Raw genomic sequence first — 18162 nt, 5'->3', positions numbered from 1 at the left:
ATGAATCTGGCTGCTTGTATTATGTGGAACATATGGAAATCGAGGAATGATCTGATTTTCAATAATATTTCTCCTTCGACATCTCAATGCATCCAAAAAACATTACAAGACTTCCATTTGTTTGATTTGCACCATGCTCTTAATTACTGCTCTGACATTGATATAAATCAAAATAATGCAGTTTCAAGGGAACTTCCTCCTTCTGGTGTTGTTAAAGTAAACGTGGATGCTTCTTTCAACAATGGGAATGTTGCTGCTGCTGCTGCAGCGGCTGTTGATTCTTACGGAAATCACCTGGGAAGTGGTTCTATTTGTTTTCATACTATATCTTCCACAGTTGCAGAGGCTAAGGCTTATGGACTCGGCATTCAACTGGCGGATAGACTTCAAGTACCAAGAATCATTATGGAGGGTGATGCTTCAGATATCCCGAAAGCCATTAAAGGAAATATACAAGCGAAATATCATGGGGTATTCGTTCCACAGTTCTCTCTATCAGAGATCACGTCAAGAAATTTAGTGAAGTTAGTTTCACATCAGTTTCTAAAGACGTTAATTCTATTGCGCATAATTTAGCTCAATGCACAATCTCAAATAATGTAAACAGATGGTGGTTCCATGATGAACCACCCAATTGTATTGTGCAACACCTCATCTTGAATGAGGATTAATATCAATAAAATATGTTTCCTTAAAAAAAAAGAATATTATTCTCTAAGAAAATCGTTTGCATATGCATTAAACTAATATTGAAAATGTAAAAGTTAACTTGTTTATTATTTATTGTTGAATTAACAAGTTTTATATTGAAAAACATGAATAAAAAAAATACCAATATATGAAAGGTTGAGCCTGGGTAATAGTCAATGAATAGTAAGGCATGCATAAAATAAAACTAAGGTTTAAAAAGCACTCAAACAGGTTATACTGATACTCAAGATACACATAATAAAAGAACTAGCACCACAGTTTCTATGCCCCAAAAAAAGGCGACCAAATGATGGTCTTCCCGTATTTTGACTCATTTCTTCTACCAAAAGCATCAAATAAAGGCACACCAAAAATTTTAATCGCCATTATCTATTCCTCATGGTGGGACTCAATGTGAGCTTCCAATTCCCTAAAATCAGCAAAGTCAGGTGTTAGGCAATTTTTCATGAAACACTTATGTCCCCTTTAAAGAAAGAACAAGCAGGAAAAATTAAAGAAAGCCAGATAGAATCAGTATAAATTAAACAAAATATAAATAATAAACAATAATAAAGAACAAAATCAAAAATGAATTCCATAGAAGGAGAATCCTTGCTCGGTCTTCTACGATTCTTCTTTGTATACATCGATTTTAGTTTTTTTTTTTTTTTTTTCTCTAGACTCTAGAGAAAGTGGATCAGAAGAAATTCTCGAGAAGAGGATAAAGGGGCTTTTCATTTTACAGTGGCATCTTGGATGTTATACGCTACATAGAAATGTCGAGTGAGGGTATATTCTCGAGAAGAGGATAAAGGGGCTTTTCATTTTACAATGGCATCTTGGATGTTATACGCTACATAGAAATGTCGAGTGAGGGTATATTGGTAATATTCTTCTCAACAATTTTTTACGGTTAACATTTGTTAACTCTCATTTAAATTAAGGTTTGTCCACATAATACATCAGAAATGGAGATTTAAATTCATGCCACCAACCATTTACATTTTTATGTCTAGCAAATTGGCATAATTCATGAAACATTTGGTTAACATCTCTCGGAATTGCTCTAAATTGCAAGTCCTGGATTTGGGTTCTTATATAACTCTATGCGATGTGTCTCTTGCTTCACCGATTATAGCATTAGTAACATTCAATGCTTTTCCTTCAATAATAATATTCTCCATATTGAGACTTCAAGATAATAGATCGTGTACTCACTCTAATTGTACCGAATAGTCCATCATTTCTGATGCTAAGTAGAGGTATTGTCAAGAAATTCAAGTACTACACCACAAAATATTTCTTTTCTTATAATAAAAGAACTACACAAAAAAGGATTTTATGGGAAAAAATGATTGAAAATAGATAATTCATGATAACAAATCATAATTTTTTTAAACTAATGATGTATGTTGTTCAGTTGTATTGTGTAAAAAAAAAACAGTTGGATGTTTGGTTAAACACAAATAAAGTTAAAGCTCATTAAACAAAAATCAAATTGTGTTTGCTAATCAGATTCAACTATTGTTGTTCTAGCAAACGAATAACCGTGGAACGCGAACGAATAATGGTTGTCCGTTCGTAAAAAGAATGGATAATCATTATTCATTTTAACTTGAAAACCGTGTAACTTAGGATTTAGTGAGGTTTATCCATTAACGTGTAATTAAAATTAGGTGGGGTTTGTGTATAAAAACCATGTAACTTAGATGTAAGTGTAAATAAAATACAAAATCGATGAACATTTTCCATTTTTAGGAAAAATAAATAATTATTCTCCATTTTTCTTTCAAAAACGGATAATCATTATCGGTTTGTTATAAAAATAGAGACTCACCATTATGGAAAGCGACTTGGGAATAACTCAAATAGTAACACCAAGCCTTTGCCGGTTTCAGACCTCAAATAGTGTGAATTGTTTTTTCATGACCATTATTTTTATGTTTAGAATTTGTAGAGAACTGAGAATTCCAAGTATAAAAATCTGGATATCCACAATCGAGCTTGGATAGAGATATGGAGACAGGACACATCCTCATCCATTCAAATGTTCATATGGAAGTGTGTTCATGGAATTCTTCCTACCAATGCTAAAACTGTCAGTATTCTTAGCTACATTGATCCCACTTGTAGCTTATGCAACAACGCTACAAATGATATAACTCACACTTTAATCTTCTGTCCCCATGCTTATGTTGTATGGACATATCTCTTTGGTCAACATGTCTTTGGAGAAGCTACCAACTTTTCTGAGTGACTTAACTGTTGGTTTCATCCTCAGAATTATAATAGCGGCTGGATTTTCACTTCTGCTACCATTGGTTTATCTAGAAAGCTTGATATGGACTGGTCTTCCAGAAAATACCACATTCTGCAGTTACTACTGCCAACATGATCACACAACATCTTTACTCCTTCAACAGAGTCATGTATAAAGAAAGTCATATCGTGATCAATCTCTACTACCAGAGAGATGATCAGGATAACTTAGACAAACTTGTCAGAGCTCATAAACAGAAATTTGGAATAACTATTAGCATCGGCTCCATGATCTCTCCTACATGGAAGGAAATGCTAATTTTTGCTCTTATACCAAGTATGCTCTAATTGATATGCCCTATTCAGGAATCTGCGTGGGAGCAAGAAGATACAAAGACATTGTCTCTGGAGTCAACTGAGCTAGGAGAGGAGAAGAATTAGCAATAAGCTGGGCCAAAGAGTTCAAAGGACCAACATTGACTTTAACGCTGAAGATGATGCAACCCTGGAGGAAATAAAAGAAGAGTATAATAAAGAAAGTTCAAGGAAAATTTAGTCGGGGATTCCACCAAACAAAGGATGTAAAATTTGAAGCAATTTCTTTTGTCCTTGGCTATCTGATCAATGTCACTAGAGATCATAACACAACGACAGTTAACTTAGCTAGACTAGCTAGAAATTCTACTCACTTAAAAAATTTCAATTGGAAAAGTCCAAACTTGATGTACTTATTAAAAAAAATTCAATTGGTAGAATCTAATGGAAATGCTAACGCTATATATGATTCCCAGAGGTCTTTGTATGATGCTCGGGGCAGCTATGCATACCAAATTGTAGTTGTTGAGTAACTGTCTCCATAGGAAGTTAGCTCTTTTTTTTGAATCCTATTTATAGGGGCTCCAAGGATTTGGTTTTAAGGGCTCTTATGGATTCAACTATCCTAAATAAGGATGGTGGGGGACCTAATTTATTAACAAAAATACCCCTTGATAACCAAAATAATTACCAAACCTAAACCCTAAAAACTAAACTTAAACCCAAAAAAAAAAAAACGTGTCTTCTTGTTCTTCTTCTTCTCATCCATCGCCTCTTCTTCCCCCTTTTTTTCCTTCAACGAATATTAATCGTCGATTATCAGCAAGTAATAACTTTAAATGGATAAGAATCGGAAACCCAACCCTTTTTTTATTGATTTTGATCCATGTATAGGTTGGATTTGATTAAATTGGAGATTTGAAAATTAGTTTTAGAACTGAATAAGAAATATTGATTTCCCAGCCGTAGGATTGATTTACGGTGGGAAAATATTGATTTCTTCACTGTATAAATTTCATACGGTTGGGAAAATATGAACTCCCAACCGTAAGTAATTTACCTAGCTTTTGTATACGGTTGGAAAACCCAACCATAAATTATCCTGGCCTTGTTGTTAGTGATTTTGATTTTCAAATATTAACTATAAATCAAATAGTTAGTCTAATTTTATCATTAATCTTATCACTAATATTATTTAATTTAGTTAACTTATATATTAATTAATTGATCATTAGGATAGAGGGTTTTGAATATTGTTATTTGATGATCCGCTTTTTTGTCATTTTGTGAGCCCTCGGAACCAAAATTTTGGATCCTGTAATAGGTTTCTTTTTTTTAGAAGGCTATTATTAGGGCGTCACATTCTATTAGAGGGGCGTCACCTAATAGGACAAAAACGGGTCACCCAGAAGTAATATCAAAAACCCCTTATCTCAAATAATTTTGTAATGACCGAACAACCCTTTAGTTAATTTTAATTTAATTCAATTTTATTAGATAATAATTAATTTCTACGGTTGGAATTAATCCAAACCTGGACGTAAAAACAATTTCTACGGTTGGAATCAACCCATACCTGGACGTAAAATCAATTTCTACGGTTGGAGTTAAAAGGAACCTGGACGTTAAATTGAAATTTACGGCTAGGTTGACGAAAGGAAAAATCAGTAAACTAAACCTAGACGTAAAGTTGAAAATTAGGGTTGGAATTCAACTAAACCTAGACGTGAAATTGAAAATTACGGTTGGAATTCAACTAAACCTAGACGTAATACAACATGCAAATCAAAGTTTACGGTTGAATTGAACTAAACCTAGACGTAAGTTCTTCAAAAACTAAAGTATGGTTGAAAAATCTAGTAACGTGCAGACGTAACACTAGCAAAAAGTAACTAAAACCCTAATTTTACTTCGATTTCATTCAATCTAACCTATTTTAAGCACAAAAACAAGTAAACAAAGATGGGTATGTTCGATTATTACCTTACACGCACCATGGATTTGTTCGATGAAATGAATTCAAATGGATTTATGATGAAAAGGACGAAGAGAAAGAGAAGAGGAAGACGAAGAACAATTGAAATGTGAAGAATGAAGAATAGAAATTAGGTTTTGTTTCTGTTTTTAAGTTTTAGTTTTAATTGAAGGGTAGTTTGGACAGTTGTTATTGAATCAAAAGTACCCCATAACCAGAGTTTTGGTCACTAAATATCCAAGTAAAACCCCTCTATTAAATGGTGACGTCCCAATAATAGCCTAATTTCAACCACATGGAATAGGTTGGAGAAAATAATTCACCTCCCACGTACACATTACTCAACTCACTACTGAGTCAGCAGACATTGGACAAGGGCAGAAATAAAACTGACGGCAGTTTTGTCCCACTACTCCTTCAGTTTTAAACGAAGCTGCTACGTACCCCACAATCACTCCCCCACTTTCTCCCCCACTAGGTGGCTTCATCACTCACCATTGATTTTTTTTTTCAGATGGGCTGCTGGAGTTAGCAGGGGGCCTTTATATTTGTGATATGAGTGTGGGGAGGGCTGGTGGAGGGCCAGGGGCGTTTAGCATTTTCGGGTTTTAAAGGCCTCATCCACCTAGGAGTCCGTCCGTCCAACTAATCACGTCGCATCCGTGTCAGTGAGTCTTCAGTCACATCACATGCTGCGCATATTAGAAAACGCGCAAGTTAGCACAGTGTACCACTTTCAGTTATTTGGAATAAAAATAAACATAGGGATATCTTCGAATGAAAATAGTTTTGCCATTTTTGATCATCTTTTTTTGAAAATCCTAATACCAACAAAAACAATAAAATACACCTTCTGAACTTCTGAAAAAGCAACTTCTCCTCTTCCCTCAGCACAGTAGCGCCATTATCATCATCTTCACAGGTTTTCTCCTAAGCATACTCATTTTCCAGTGAAAGAAACTTCTCCAATCTCCATTAACGAACTTGCTCTACAGTCCAAGTAAGCTCTCTAGTTCTTTAATCATCAGTACTTGTTTTCTTCTCCACTACTTGGTTTTAGGTTTTGGTAGTGTTTTTGAAGCAGAAACTTAGTTTGATTCTTTTTTATTTGCTCTGTTTTTCACTCGGATTTTTTTTCTCGCCGGATGTGAGTACTCGGATTTTTGATTTTTTTCTCTAGTACTTCGATTTCTACTGTTTTATCTGTTGGTGAAATGATCAGAACCATTGAGTATTGACAGATTATTTTTGCTTCATTTCTATGGTTTATTGGTGGATTTTTGTGTTTATGATTTTAATTTGTTAGACCTAACTTTGATTTTTGTGAATTTTTATGTTGGTATAGGTTCTTGAATCGAGATTTTGCGAACAATGTTACGTCCTGAAGGAGAAGAGATTGATAATACTGGGAATACGTTGGATTTTAAGTGGGGTAAACTCAAAGGGAAACCACGGGATGGTATCCAATTGTACGAATCGTTTATGCTTGATAAGGTAGAGTACTGTTTGTATGATTGTGTCTATTTGCAGAATGAAGACGAGTCTAAGGAGAATCACATTGGGAAGATCGTTAAAATTATGGATTCTCCAAACAATCAGAGGAAGGTGAAGATTGTGTGGTTTTTTAGACCTAGCGAAGTACAGAAATGGCTTAGAGAAAGAAAGGTTGCTTTCCTTGTGCATGAGATCTTTTTAGCATCAGGGGAAGGTATAGGCGTTGCCAATATCAATCCTGTGGTAAGGATTCTCTTCACTGTCTATGTTTTTATTTACTCGCTTTGTGAATCGTTTTTTTTTCTTTTCTTCAATCTGCGTGTTTACTTGCTATTCTGGAATTAGAGGCATTCTTTCTCTAATGGCATTGTTATCACATTCAGACATTAACTACTTTCAACTTACATTAGAGCTAGTATCCTAGCATCAGTTGATTTGTTTGCCAAAATGGAATGTTTTGCATACTATGTATATTTTCTAAAATGTAGTCTCCCATTTGATTACTTGAACTGAAAAGCTTTCAAACTTCCATATCCATTACCCTTACTGCATCCAAATTCACGACCACGCCCTTTATTGCCGTTGTTGTCATTGTTGAAAAATTGGTGTGATAAATAAGGTTTTTGAGAAAAATAATTTTGCTAATTTGTGGAACTTTGACGACGAGCAAGTAAAGCAGTGGATGCATGTAGCACTAGTTTGACACTGAATAAGAGGCATTTCGTTATTGAGAAGAATAGGAAAAAGTTGAGAGAAGTGGGAAGTTTGTCTCTGGTTTTAGAGGTTCTCACAAACTGACCATAATCAGGACCAAGACCACGAATAAGTATTTGATATTGAAAGGTGAGTTGATAGATACTAACAATAAGTTAGGAAGCAAGTGAGGAGCGGGGATGACAATAGGTAGTATTTACCGCGACATAGTTTCCATAGTTCATTAGTACTCAAATATTTAGCGACATATTTATATACTTTAGGTCTCTCTAGCATAATTCTGCTAGCTCATATTTCTCGTGGTCCATGTTGCGTGTGTTTACAATTTTTGAACATATTTATTGATATGCACTTTGATTTGTTTAGGAAGCAATTGTGGGGAAATGCTATGTAGTATGCACATCAAAGGACATAAGAAATCCCCAACCTTCCAAGGAAGAACGGCGAAAGGCTGAGTTCGTGTTCTCCCGGGCATTTGATGTTATAGAATGTACTTTCTTAGATAAACTAAATAACATCATATCTGGAATTAAAGGTGCGCAATCTATCCCATATAAATTCTTGCTTTTTTTAAACAAAATTTGTAGTTGTGAAATTTGATCATCTTGTTTCCATTGCAGTCGAGCACTTTTTCAACAGTAAAGAGTGCTCAGCACTGAGTGGAGATCAAGAACAGAAAGGTAATCCTGAAAACTCTTTGTGGTCAGATGTTGAATGCTGTTAGATTATTCGAAAGTAAGTTTTCATCCTTCCACTGATGCAGAAGTAGAGAACCCCAAATCTAGTGGTTCTGAGAAGGATGACCTTCAGGCTCCAATCGTCCTAGGTGGAGAGGATACTAAGCTGAAATCCCAAGGTGTATTATATCATTCTGGCTCACTGCGAAGTACTTCTTTCGAGGAAACTGTAAAGCTGGGTGGCTCAACCAAGCCAAAAATGAGATGCAAGTATGTTGGAGCGCTATCTGGATTTCATGCAAGTCATGACCGGACGATTGATCGAGGGATCTCCAGTAATGAGTGCCTAAGAAAGAGAGCCAAGCTAGCGGGTAAAGAAGCTGCTTCTAAACCAGCAGGAGAGAAGGGTACAAAAGACGAACGAGTAATTCTGAGTAAGAGACCAACGAAATTTGAAGATAGAGGAGCTGCTCCTGAATTAGCACAAGAGGAGGGTAGAAATACTGATGCCCAATATCTCAGTATTAAAGAACGTGAAAAAGACTCTGCAAGGAATGATCGACGGTTATCCTCTGCCACAACTACTGAGAAAAAACTAGACCTCAGTGAAAGAAGTGAAGGTGCCATAGATCTCGTCGGACAACGTAATTGGCTATCCAGTACATTGAATCGTAATGACAAAGAGACCCTGCTTTCAAATAAAGAAGCATCTGAAGCACCTCAGCAGAAGAAGATGATCAAAAGCGATTGTCACACTGCGGAGGCCCAGAAAATTGTAAGTTCTCTTTTCATTCGTTACTTGTAAGAAAAAAAGCTATCCTTTCATTTGAGTCTTTATTTCAAACAAAAATGTATAATCTTTTAGAATGTCCTTTCATTTGATTCTTATGCTCTCCTATTTCCTCCCTTCATATTTCCAGGACAAAACCAAGTGGTTCAAGGAATTTGTAAGTACTTCCTTTCTCAAACTAGGTTTCATTTTCTCGGAGCATTAATTTAATTTTTTTAAGCTTTTGCGTTAAATTTTATGATAAAAAGCTGTGCACAGACTGTACTTTGAAATTGCAAAAGAAAAAAATTGTGCCAAGCAATGACAGTCCAATATCCTATATGCATACCCTCTTCCTTGAAACAGAAATCACTTTTTCAAGGCAAAAAAAGTAAACTAGAATGTTTATTTCATTACACCTGTAAACTTAGGTTGTGAAGCTATATCATTATGTGTTTTTGTGGTTGTATAAGTTATCCAAATCAAGCATATCATGTTTTTCAGACATGGAAAGACAAAATGGACTGTGCTCGTACCAAAGGAACCCTTGTTCTACTGCAAAATTTGGATCCTTCCTATTCAGCAGCAGAAATTGAGGTTGGCATGGAACTTCCAATTCTGTTTAAAATTGTTCACATTCGTTGTTTCGTTATTCTGTTCTGATATTCTTTTGCAAATCCTTTATGAGAGTGTTGTCTGGTATGATATTTGTTTTACTTTGTAATTTCTCTTTTGTTGTTTTATTTCAGGAAATAATCTTGACCTATTTGAAGGTAAGGTGCACAGCAAAGGTGTCACAACAAAGTAAATTCACTGGCTCTCACAATGGTAATTGTTATCGTTTATCATGTCATTTTGTGCTATGTACCTTCATATGTAGCTTGGTTTTATATCACATAGGTGTTAAAATTTACTTCAAATCTACAAACCTTTCACTGTTTGTTACCTTCTATTCTAGGTCAAGCTTTATTAATTTTCCAAACAGAAGAAAAGGCAGCAATGGTGATTAAGCAATTGCGGGATAGGTGTCTAATGCTACCAAATGGAAGGTATCTTTACTTTTACTTGCATTTCACCATTTTAGTGGGAGTCTGGGAACCCTTAAATTGGTTGGTTAATTAAATTTGAGCAAACAGTATTGCATTTGTTTGTTAATTGAACAATGCAAATTTTTAATTTACTGCTTAATGTACTATTGGGTTTGCTAATATCAGGCCCCTTATTGCTCAACGAGAAGCCCCAAGGGTGTTACCAAAGTCAGCAAAATATTATGGCAATCTTACGGTCGACAGAATCAAGCATCGTGAGCAGGTGGGGCTTCTCCTGTCCACTCGTCTAAGTCAGTCTTAGTTTATATTCTTTCATCATTCCATTGTTTTTAGTTCTCAGTATTTATTGACTTCTTCTGGTTTTCAGAAAGACGCAGTATCAACGTCACACTGTGCGCAGCCTAACACCATCGAATACGAATTATCTTTGGATTGGATTTTATATCAAAAACGATCCGAGGCGTCCAGGCAAACACTTTTTGAGGTGATTATATAATGTTGAATGACTCAGTTTGTGTGTCTCAATAAGTTAAATTTTGAGTTGATGAACCACAACTATATGCTCCACGAAGTAGAGACTGATTGCTGAATTTTTTATTTTTTTTTATGAAGCATGATTGCTGAGCTACACATGTAATAATCTATTATGAAGCATGGTTAGAACTTGAAATAATCTTTGTTCTCTTTGTAGGGTCATGGGAAGGAATTGGCTGCTCTAAAAGCCCAACTAAAGCAATACTAGTAAAGTTGGGCTAGGAAATCTGTGACCTTTTGTGTAACTCTTTTGCGAATGTCTATACCTAACTGAAGCTGAAGGTACAAGTATATGCTAACAACATACAAGGCTCTATCTTTTGGAAATCTTAAGGGAAGTGCTAATACGATTAAATGCGTACAGTCTACAGACTTACAAATTGCTCATTTCATAGGAGGTGAACTCTTGTAAATTTTTTGCCATCATGCATATCGAAAAGTCGGTTATTACCACCTCACTTGATGTAATTACTGACCCTTTTTTAGTTCATTTCTATTGCAAGTATACTATGAAATGGGTGGTTGCTATATGGGTAATCTTGATTCAGGAAATACAAGAAATCTCTCCACGTTCACATTCTTTACATGGCCTAATACCTATTGAGATAGGTTACTAACTTGGCCTCATCCGTAGCCGATTAGGAAACCTTTCCAAAAATAAGAAATACCCATCAGGTTAACGAACATTGTAAAAATAGTTATCAGAAACTACTTTTCACTTTGAGTTTCCAAACCTATTGTTTACTTAGGTTCACGTTGAGTTCGAGAACTTAATCCTTAGCCTTCAATTTTCAATACGCAGACTTAATCATTAAGCCTTCAATTATCAGCCTTCAGGTCCCTGAAACTTCATTTCCTTGTTGCATTTGGTGACTAAGAAGAAGAGGAGTGCAGTGCATAAAGTAATTTAATCAGATTATTGTCTAAAAGACACGGTATCTCATGAGACGACTAACAAGGAGAGGAATGCAATGCTCAAAATAAATAATTTTTTTTGAAATAGCTCAAGTAACTAATCAGATTATCTCAAGATATCCCAATATCTCGATAAAACGAAAACCCTGCGAGAGATACAGACACTGGCACACTGGTCATATAACTTCAACTCCACCTTGTTAGAAATTAACATTAATATTGGTGGTTCATAATTACGATTAGGAGGTGAAACAAAGACTTTCCAAAAGAATTGAAGAGAAACAATTGAATTGTCCACAGGGGAGGCGACAATTCAAAACCTTGTTCTTAAATATTCACAATTGATTTTTGTAACATTATTTACATCTGCAATCACCTGCGTCATCTACTAACTGTATGATTTGATAGTGTTGCCCTCCCCAAAAAAATCAAGTCTCAATCATCATCCAGCCAACACTCTCTTTAGACTGGACTTCTGTTCTGGTGTGAGAATTGCTGGGAACTTCACATCAAACTTCACTCTAAGATTTCCTTTCTTCCCAGGTTCCTTTGATATTGGCATTCCTTCATTTGGGATCACCATCTCATAGCCAGGTTTAACAATATCTGTTACTTGATAATGTAGATTTCTTCCGTCTAGGCTAGTGAAGCTAAGCGTCTTCCCAGTGAGGGCTTCAAGTAATGATATCCGTTGGTTGACTAAGAGATCGTTCCCATCTCTCTTGTAAAGTGCATGCGGCCTCTCATCTATCACGAAAGTAAGATCTCCTGGAGCAACACCACGAGATGCCTGATGACCTTTCTCGGGGAAAGTGATCTTCGTCCCTTTCTTCCAACCAGGTGTGATATCAATTGTCAATACCTCCTCCTTGATCACTGGCTTGCTGCAAAAAAAAGTTAAATATATTTTAATAATTGAACTTCAAAAGGTTGTTAGGATAGTCACTTAAGTGCATTTATCAGTCAGTTTAACATTTTGTACATATCCCATAAGCAATGTTTAACAAACAGTCTTGGACCTTGTAATACATCTAAAGTGGGACTGAGATCTCCAGGGCTGAGTTGGTTTTCCGGGTCAAAAAAGGTTATACTAACTACAATAATCTACTCTACCAACCTGCTTTATGCATCCTTTCACTCTTTCTCCTATGGTCCTCAGCGCACAAAACTGAAGCAGGATCTTTAATGTCTAAATAAATAAAACTGGTAAATAAAGGCCAACCATGAACAGCAACTACATGATTCAATTATGAAGATACCTACCATTGCTAGCATTATTTTATGATGGAGATGTAAAATTTGTGAATTTTCACTTGGAAAGAAAAATTAATCTTAGGATGGAGATGGTATACAAGCAACTGAGGAACCAAATACAAATTAAAGAAAACCTTTGTAAATCAAATAAACCTTTCTTCACCTATTTGTGCTATGTTGCTAAGTCTATCTTTAAGTTGTCTTACATTACGTGACGATATGAACAGCTAAAAATAAAACATCCAAAAGCGGAGGAAGATAAGAATAGCAGAAAATTGGGGAACTGAGTGATACACAGAGTGGAAGGAAAAACAAAAACAAGCTCGCCATAGAAAGATTTGGGAACCATTGGTCAGTAGGGCTAACAACTAGTGAAAACCGAAATGTATAATGTTGATTCGAAGTTTCGAACTAGGACTCTAGGAGTCATTCACTAAAAACCCAAATGGCCCTTAAATCATCTAAAGACCCTATTATGGTACAGTGAATTACCATCTGGATAGACCAATAAATTAGAACCAGTAGTCATCATGTCAGCAAAAAATAAACTTAAAGATCCTAACCATTACGACACCATCTTCTGAGATTGCAGATCCAAAGGAGAAGCTCCATTTCCCTTTCTAGAAATTGGTCACGTGCATGGCACAGTGCAAGTGATAATCTTGATACAAGCCAAGAACATGTGGCATTGCTGAGAAGAACAACGGGCTCACTCTTGGCTCACTCAGTTGGTCCAAATTCAAGATCTCCAGGGCTGAGTTGGTTTTCTGGGTCAAAAAAGGTTATACTAACTACAATAATCTAATACTCTACCAACCTGGTTTGCATCCTTTCACCCTTTCTCCTATGGTCCTCTGCGCACAATACTGAAGCAGGATTGGTAAATAAAGGCCAACTATGAACGGCAACTACATGATTTAATTATGGAGATACCCACCATTGCTAGAGCTATCTTATGATGGAGATGTAAAATCTTTCACTTGGCAAAAAAAAAAAACAAATAATTATCTTAGGGTGGAGACAGTAAACAAGCAACTGAGGAACCAATTTCAAATTAAGAAAACCTTTGTAAATCAAATAAACCTTTCTTCACCTATTTGTGCTATGTCGCTGAGTCTATTTCAGTTGTCTTAAATTACGTGAGGAACAGCTAAAAAGTAAAAACTAAACATGCAAAAGCAAAAGAAAATAAGAATAGAGGAAAACTGGAGAACTGAGTGATACGGAGAGTCGAAGTAAAAACAAAAACAAGCACACCACAGAAAGATTTGGAATTTTGGAACCATTGGTCAGTAGGACTAAGTACTAGTAAAAACCCAAATGTATAATGTTGATTCAAAGATTCAAACTACGAGTCATCCACCAAAAAGATCATCTACAGACTCTATTATGGTACACTGAATTCCTATCAGGAAAGACCAATTTATCAATTCGAACCAGCAGTCATCATGTCAGCAAAAAGAATTTTAATGATCCTAACCATTATGACACTATCTTCTGAGATTGCAGATCCAAAGGAAAAGCTCTGTTTCCCTTTCTAGAAATTGGTCATGCGCACAGCAGAGAGCAAGTGATAATCTTGATACAAAGCCAAGAACATGTCACATTGCTGGGAAGGACAACAGGCTCACTCTAGGTCCAAATTCTAGGTGATGCTCAATGTTCACAAACCTAAATTCTAAATTATGAAACGCATGTACGCAGAAGCTGCATATTCACATTTACCTTCCATAGTTCACAAACCTAAATTCTAAATTATGAAACGCATATATGTGGAAGCTGCATACTCACATTTACTTTCCACAGTTCACAATCAAGAATCAAAGAACCAAACAATAGACCCTACAGCAAAATGCAATGTACGATCCAATTTGTCAATTTCAAGTTCAATGCATAGAAATTAGTATCAAGAATCGAAACATTACGTACCCGGATTCATCCAAAACAGATTTAGAAATCTTAACTTTCCTCTTGGCTCCTAAATAAAGATCTTCCAATTTACAGGGCAATTTATTCTCAAGCACCGGAGCTTTCTTCGAACTCTTTGTCTTACTATTACCATCAGGTCCTCCAAAGAACTCATTATAGATCTCATCAGGATCTCTAGGTTGATAAGTTGAATTCTGATTACGACTCGAAGAAGAAGAAGCCGGCGGCGGCGGCGGTGGAGTAGCAGCATTAGCCGTCGGATGATGTCGCTGTTGTTGTGAATGATGATAATAACGATTAGAACTACTAGAAGAAGAAGGCGGAGCAGGAGGAGGAGCAGTTGTACTGTAATTTTCTGGAATATCACCAGATAACAAAGCATCAGCACCGTATAAATCATAGATCTGACGTTTCTGTGGATCACTGAGAACATCATAAGCTTGTGAGATCTGTTTGAATTTAGATTCAGCTTCCTTTTTGTTGTTAGGGTTTTTATCTGGATGCCATCTCATTGCTAATCTTCTGTATGCTTTTTTTAGATTCTCATCACTTGCATTTCTACTCACTTTCAGCATATTGTAGTAGTCCACTCCCATTATTCCTCTTCTTCTGCTTCTTCTCTGAACCCTGAACTAAACTCTGTCTGGTTTTTCTCTGTTTCTTCTTCTTCTTTCAGATTTAATTTTGATTTTTTTTGTCAACTAATGAATGCTAAAATAAGCCGTAAGTGTAGGTGGTGAGGGTGACTAGAGAAGAACGTGCAGTCATTTGGATCGTGGTGGTGGAGTAAGTATAAGTGTAAATGATAAACCAGACGCGAGATTGTTATACTCAGATGTGGTTTTACTTCGAGAGGAAAGTTTGAATGGTTCTAAAATATCTGGAATAACACTATTTGACTTTACTTGAGCCGTTTTAAGAAGATATCAAAAAATGATTTAATAGTACAAACTTGTTTAATTATGAGAGCAAATGTCCTAAATCTTATGGGGAGCAGGTAGTCTCTGCTCCAAAGTGGAAATTACTAAATAGTTTATGCGTGCCATGTGGTTTGGGAGCAAAACCATTTCATTTCAAAAATGATAGATGCACCGAGTTCTGAGCACCGTGGTCCTATTTGGTAAGTTCGCGAATTTTTCCGTATCACGATTTTTACCGTCTTATTCGCGTAAGTTTGCGACTCCGAACCCAAGTGGCATTTCCGAATTATTCGCGAATCGTTCACGAATTTTACTTATCCCGAATGATACGTCCGCTTAATTCGCCATAAATTCTTTAGTTTTTACTTTTCAAAGACTTCACCTTTTGGACTTTATTGCCTTCCGAGCATACACGACCGAATATTAGGCGTGTTGTAATTTTTATGAAACAAAAACGACTGAAGAGATTTGAAGGTGAAGGTGAGAGAGATCTCAAACTCACTAACCAAGCATCTAAACCACCATACGACGTCCTCTTGGATAACTAATGTTGTATATATTATTAATATCATCATATTAAGTTTATTTTTTCTTTCAATAATTCATACATATGCATAAAAATTGGTCTATGACCTTATAAATACAAATTAGTTGTTATATATAGATACTGAATTTTCAGAGCCGAACTCACATTTATAAATCGAATTATACACGTACGTATGCCGTTCCGAATTACTGACGAATCACGTCCCGTTGACCGAATTTTGGACCGAATCTGGATGTTACAAAACCGTATAATACTCGTACGTTTGCCGTTCCGTACGTTTGCCGAATCCCGAATTGCTAACTAGGCCGTGGTGGGCACCGTGTGAGAGGGGGTGGGACCCACACCTTCCCACCACCCTCCGGATGCTAATCACGCTGCACTAGAGACCGTCAGATCCCTCTCGGTGCACATCACGGGACTGAATCACGGTGTGTGTATCATTGCTCATTTCATTTTGCCATCTAATTCATTCCAAATCTCGGCATTCGTGTTGGGGATTGAAGTTCATTCCAAATTCTGGGAGAAGCTAATAGCGTGTTTGGATACCGGAGTCGTTTCTGTATTTTTAGAGTGGAAGTCAAAAACAGAACTATTTTACTTCATAAAAGCTGACTTTTCTGTTTTTAATAGTCGTTCTGAAATGATATTGCCAAACTTACTTCTGAGTTTTCGGCTGCCAGAAATAAAAAATAACTTCTGAGTGTACAAACTAAACACCCTATAAGGATCGATTTATCCTGGCTCTAATCCCAGTAACTTCACCACTGTACTATAGTGACACGGGCAATTTTTATCCTGGCTCTAGTCCCATAAATCTTGTATAGAAGTTCTACATTTTGTCAAGGTAAACATAAAAATAACACGGATAGCATAAATTTTGGTGGGAAAAATGCGCCAAAACAGCCGATATTGTGACCGTAAAGAGTTCTTCCACTACTTCTATACATACTGCTCCATTTTGAAAGGGAAGTAGTGTTTGCCAATGAAGATTAATTAATTTGATTTTCTTAATACACGACATCTTTAGAAAAAGAATAAGTATAATTTTAATTTTATTTATGATTTAAAATACACAAAATTGGTTAAAAAGACCAAAATCAACAATTCCTAGGTGAAAAGAACATTTAGATTTAGATACTGTTTAAATGGCCAAAATTTTAAAAATGGTCAGGATGTAACCAGTTTCATCGTTCCCATTTTTAAATATTTTTTCTTATTTTTAATTTACACAGGATGTATCCAGTTTCATCCTTACTATGTTTTAAATTTAAGCTAGGATGAATCCAGTTTCATCTTACTATTTTTTTTGTCCATTTCACCCGAACTATTTTTTATTCGTCCATTTGAACCGTGATTTAAAAATATTTGGACAAATGACCCATTCTCCGTTAAAATACCTTGCAGTACCATCACATGAAGTATAGTCCAATGGAAACAAGGAAATAACCTGGATTCATGTGGTTAACCCTACCTTCTTTCCAACGTGTTAATGACGCGTATCTTTTGTTTCTTATCGACAAAAATGCAAAGCAGAATGTCGGTTTTTGGCTCCCTACTTCTAATCTAACTCTTTGATCAAAAATTATATTTGGACCGTGTAAACAAACAACAGCAAAACCGCGTAAACAAACAACAGCAAAACCGCATAAACAAACAACAGCAAAACCGCATAAACAAACAACATAACATAAAAATGGGACCCCCTGTTTTTTTTTGGGGGCGGCGCACCCATTTGTGTGTCTAGGCGTTTTCTGTTAGTTCAAAAGAGCGGTTCATATAGCATTACTCCTCTTTCATAGGCTTTACTGTTAGTTCGCTTCAGAATCCTTGTACAACTGGATTTGGGTTCCCGACGCGGTCCGTAATGAAGCGTATACTTGTTTCCTTTGTAGAAGGCTAGAAACAACCTGTACCGTAACGGTATGGTTTTAATATGAAACAAGACTGATGTAAGATTATTTTTCTGGACTTTTTAATTGTTTAGTTCCGAGATAATATAATTCATTATTCAATTTCAAGTCAAAATAATGTCGATGCATATATAATAAAACTGGTCATACGAAAATTGGGAAGCCAACAAACGAACCATTCAAGTAATAGTGTATATATACAAGAAATAAC

General features: G+C 35.9%; 3 protein-coding genes across 4 annotated transcripts; 2 read left to right on the top strand and 1 right to left on the bottom strand.

Annotated features, from left to right (window-relative positions):
- Positions 1–576, top strand: LOC113331284. Its single transcript, XM_026578009.1, has one exon. It carries the CDS (start codon positions 1–3, stop codon positions 574–576), a length of 576 nt encoding a protein of 191 aa, XP_026433794.1.
- Positions 577–6128: 5552 nt separating this feature from the next.
- On the top strand, positions 6129–10964 carry LOC113331634 (protein ANTI-SILENCING 1-like). Of its 2 annotated transcripts, XM_026578338.1 has the most exons (13): positions 6135–6239; positions 6585–6671; positions 6770–6976; positions 7814–7982; positions 8068–8127; positions 8211–8899; positions 9045–9071; positions 9398–9490; positions 9643–9721; positions 9852–9942; positions 10108–10204; positions 10310–10426; positions 10634–10964. In XM_026578338.1, the coding sequence occupies exons 3-13, from the start codon at positions 6818–6820 to the stop codon at positions 10682–10684; spliced, it is 1632 nt and encodes a 543-aa protein (XP_026434123.1). In that variant the 5' UTR covers positions 6135–6239; positions 6585–6671; positions 6770–6817; the 3' UTR covers positions 10685–10964. The 2 variants fall into 2 exon arrangements, with proteins under 2 accessions (XP_026434122.1, XP_026434123.1); XM_026578337.1 differs by having other exon boundaries at positions 6129–6239; positions 6585–6976.
- A 608-nt stretch (positions 10965–11572) lies between these two features.
- LOC113331474 (dnaJ homolog subfamily B member 13-like) lies at positions 11573–15425 on the bottom strand. The gene is made up of 2 exons (XM_026578184.1): positions 14575–15425; positions 11573–12275 (listed from the first exon to the last, which is right to left on the bottom strand). The coding sequence occupies exons 1-2, from the start codon at positions 15168–15170 to the stop codon at positions 11834–11836; spliced, it is 1038 nt and encodes a 345-aa protein (XP_026433969.1). The 5' UTR covers positions 15171–15425; the 3' UTR covers positions 11573–11833.
- Between the last annotated feature and the right edge of the window lie 2737 nt (positions 15426–18162).

This window comes from Papaver somniferum, unplaced genomic scaffold (assembly GCF_003573695.1).
Source record: "Papaver somniferum cultivar HN1 unplaced genomic scaffold, ASM357369v1 unplaced-scaffold_125, whole genome shotgun sequence".
Taxonomy (NCBI): Eukaryota; Viridiplantae; Streptophyta; class Magnoliopsida; order Ranunculales; family Papaveraceae; genus Papaver; species Papaver somniferum.
The sequence above is the reverse complement of the archived record's forward strand: the minus strand, read 5'-3'. Positions and strand labels throughout refer to the sequence as shown.

What these genes read in the sequence shown, in the direction of transcription:
- LOC113331284 (XM_026578009.1), top strand. Translation starts at nt 1, where the DNA reads ATGAATCTGGCTGCTTGTATTATGTGGAACATATGGAAATCGAGGAAT.
- LOC113331634 (XM_026578337.1), top strand. Translation starts at nt 6,611, where the DNA reads ATGTTACGTCCTGAAGGAGAAGAGATTGATAATACTGGGAATACGTTG. An exon ending in TTGCCAATATCAATCCTGTG is followed by an intron (nt 6,977 to 7,813) that starts GTAAGGATTCTC and finishes TGATTTGTTTAG; the next exon opens with GAAGCAATTGTGGGGAAATG. An exon ending in ATTCAGCAGCAGAAATTGAG is followed by an intron (nt 9,491 to 9,642) that starts GTTGGCATGGAA and finishes GTTTTATTTCAG; the next exon opens with GAAATAATCTTGACCTATTT.
- LOC113331474 (XM_026578184.1), bottom strand. Translation starts at nt 15,170, where the DNA reads ATGGGAGTGGACTACTACAATATGCTGAAAGTGAGTAGAAATGCAAGT. An exon ending in TCTGTTTTGGATGAATCCGG is followed by an intron (nt 12,276 to 14,574) that starts GTACGTAATGTT and finishes TTTTTTTTGCAG; the next exon opens with CAAGCCAGTGATCAAGGAGG.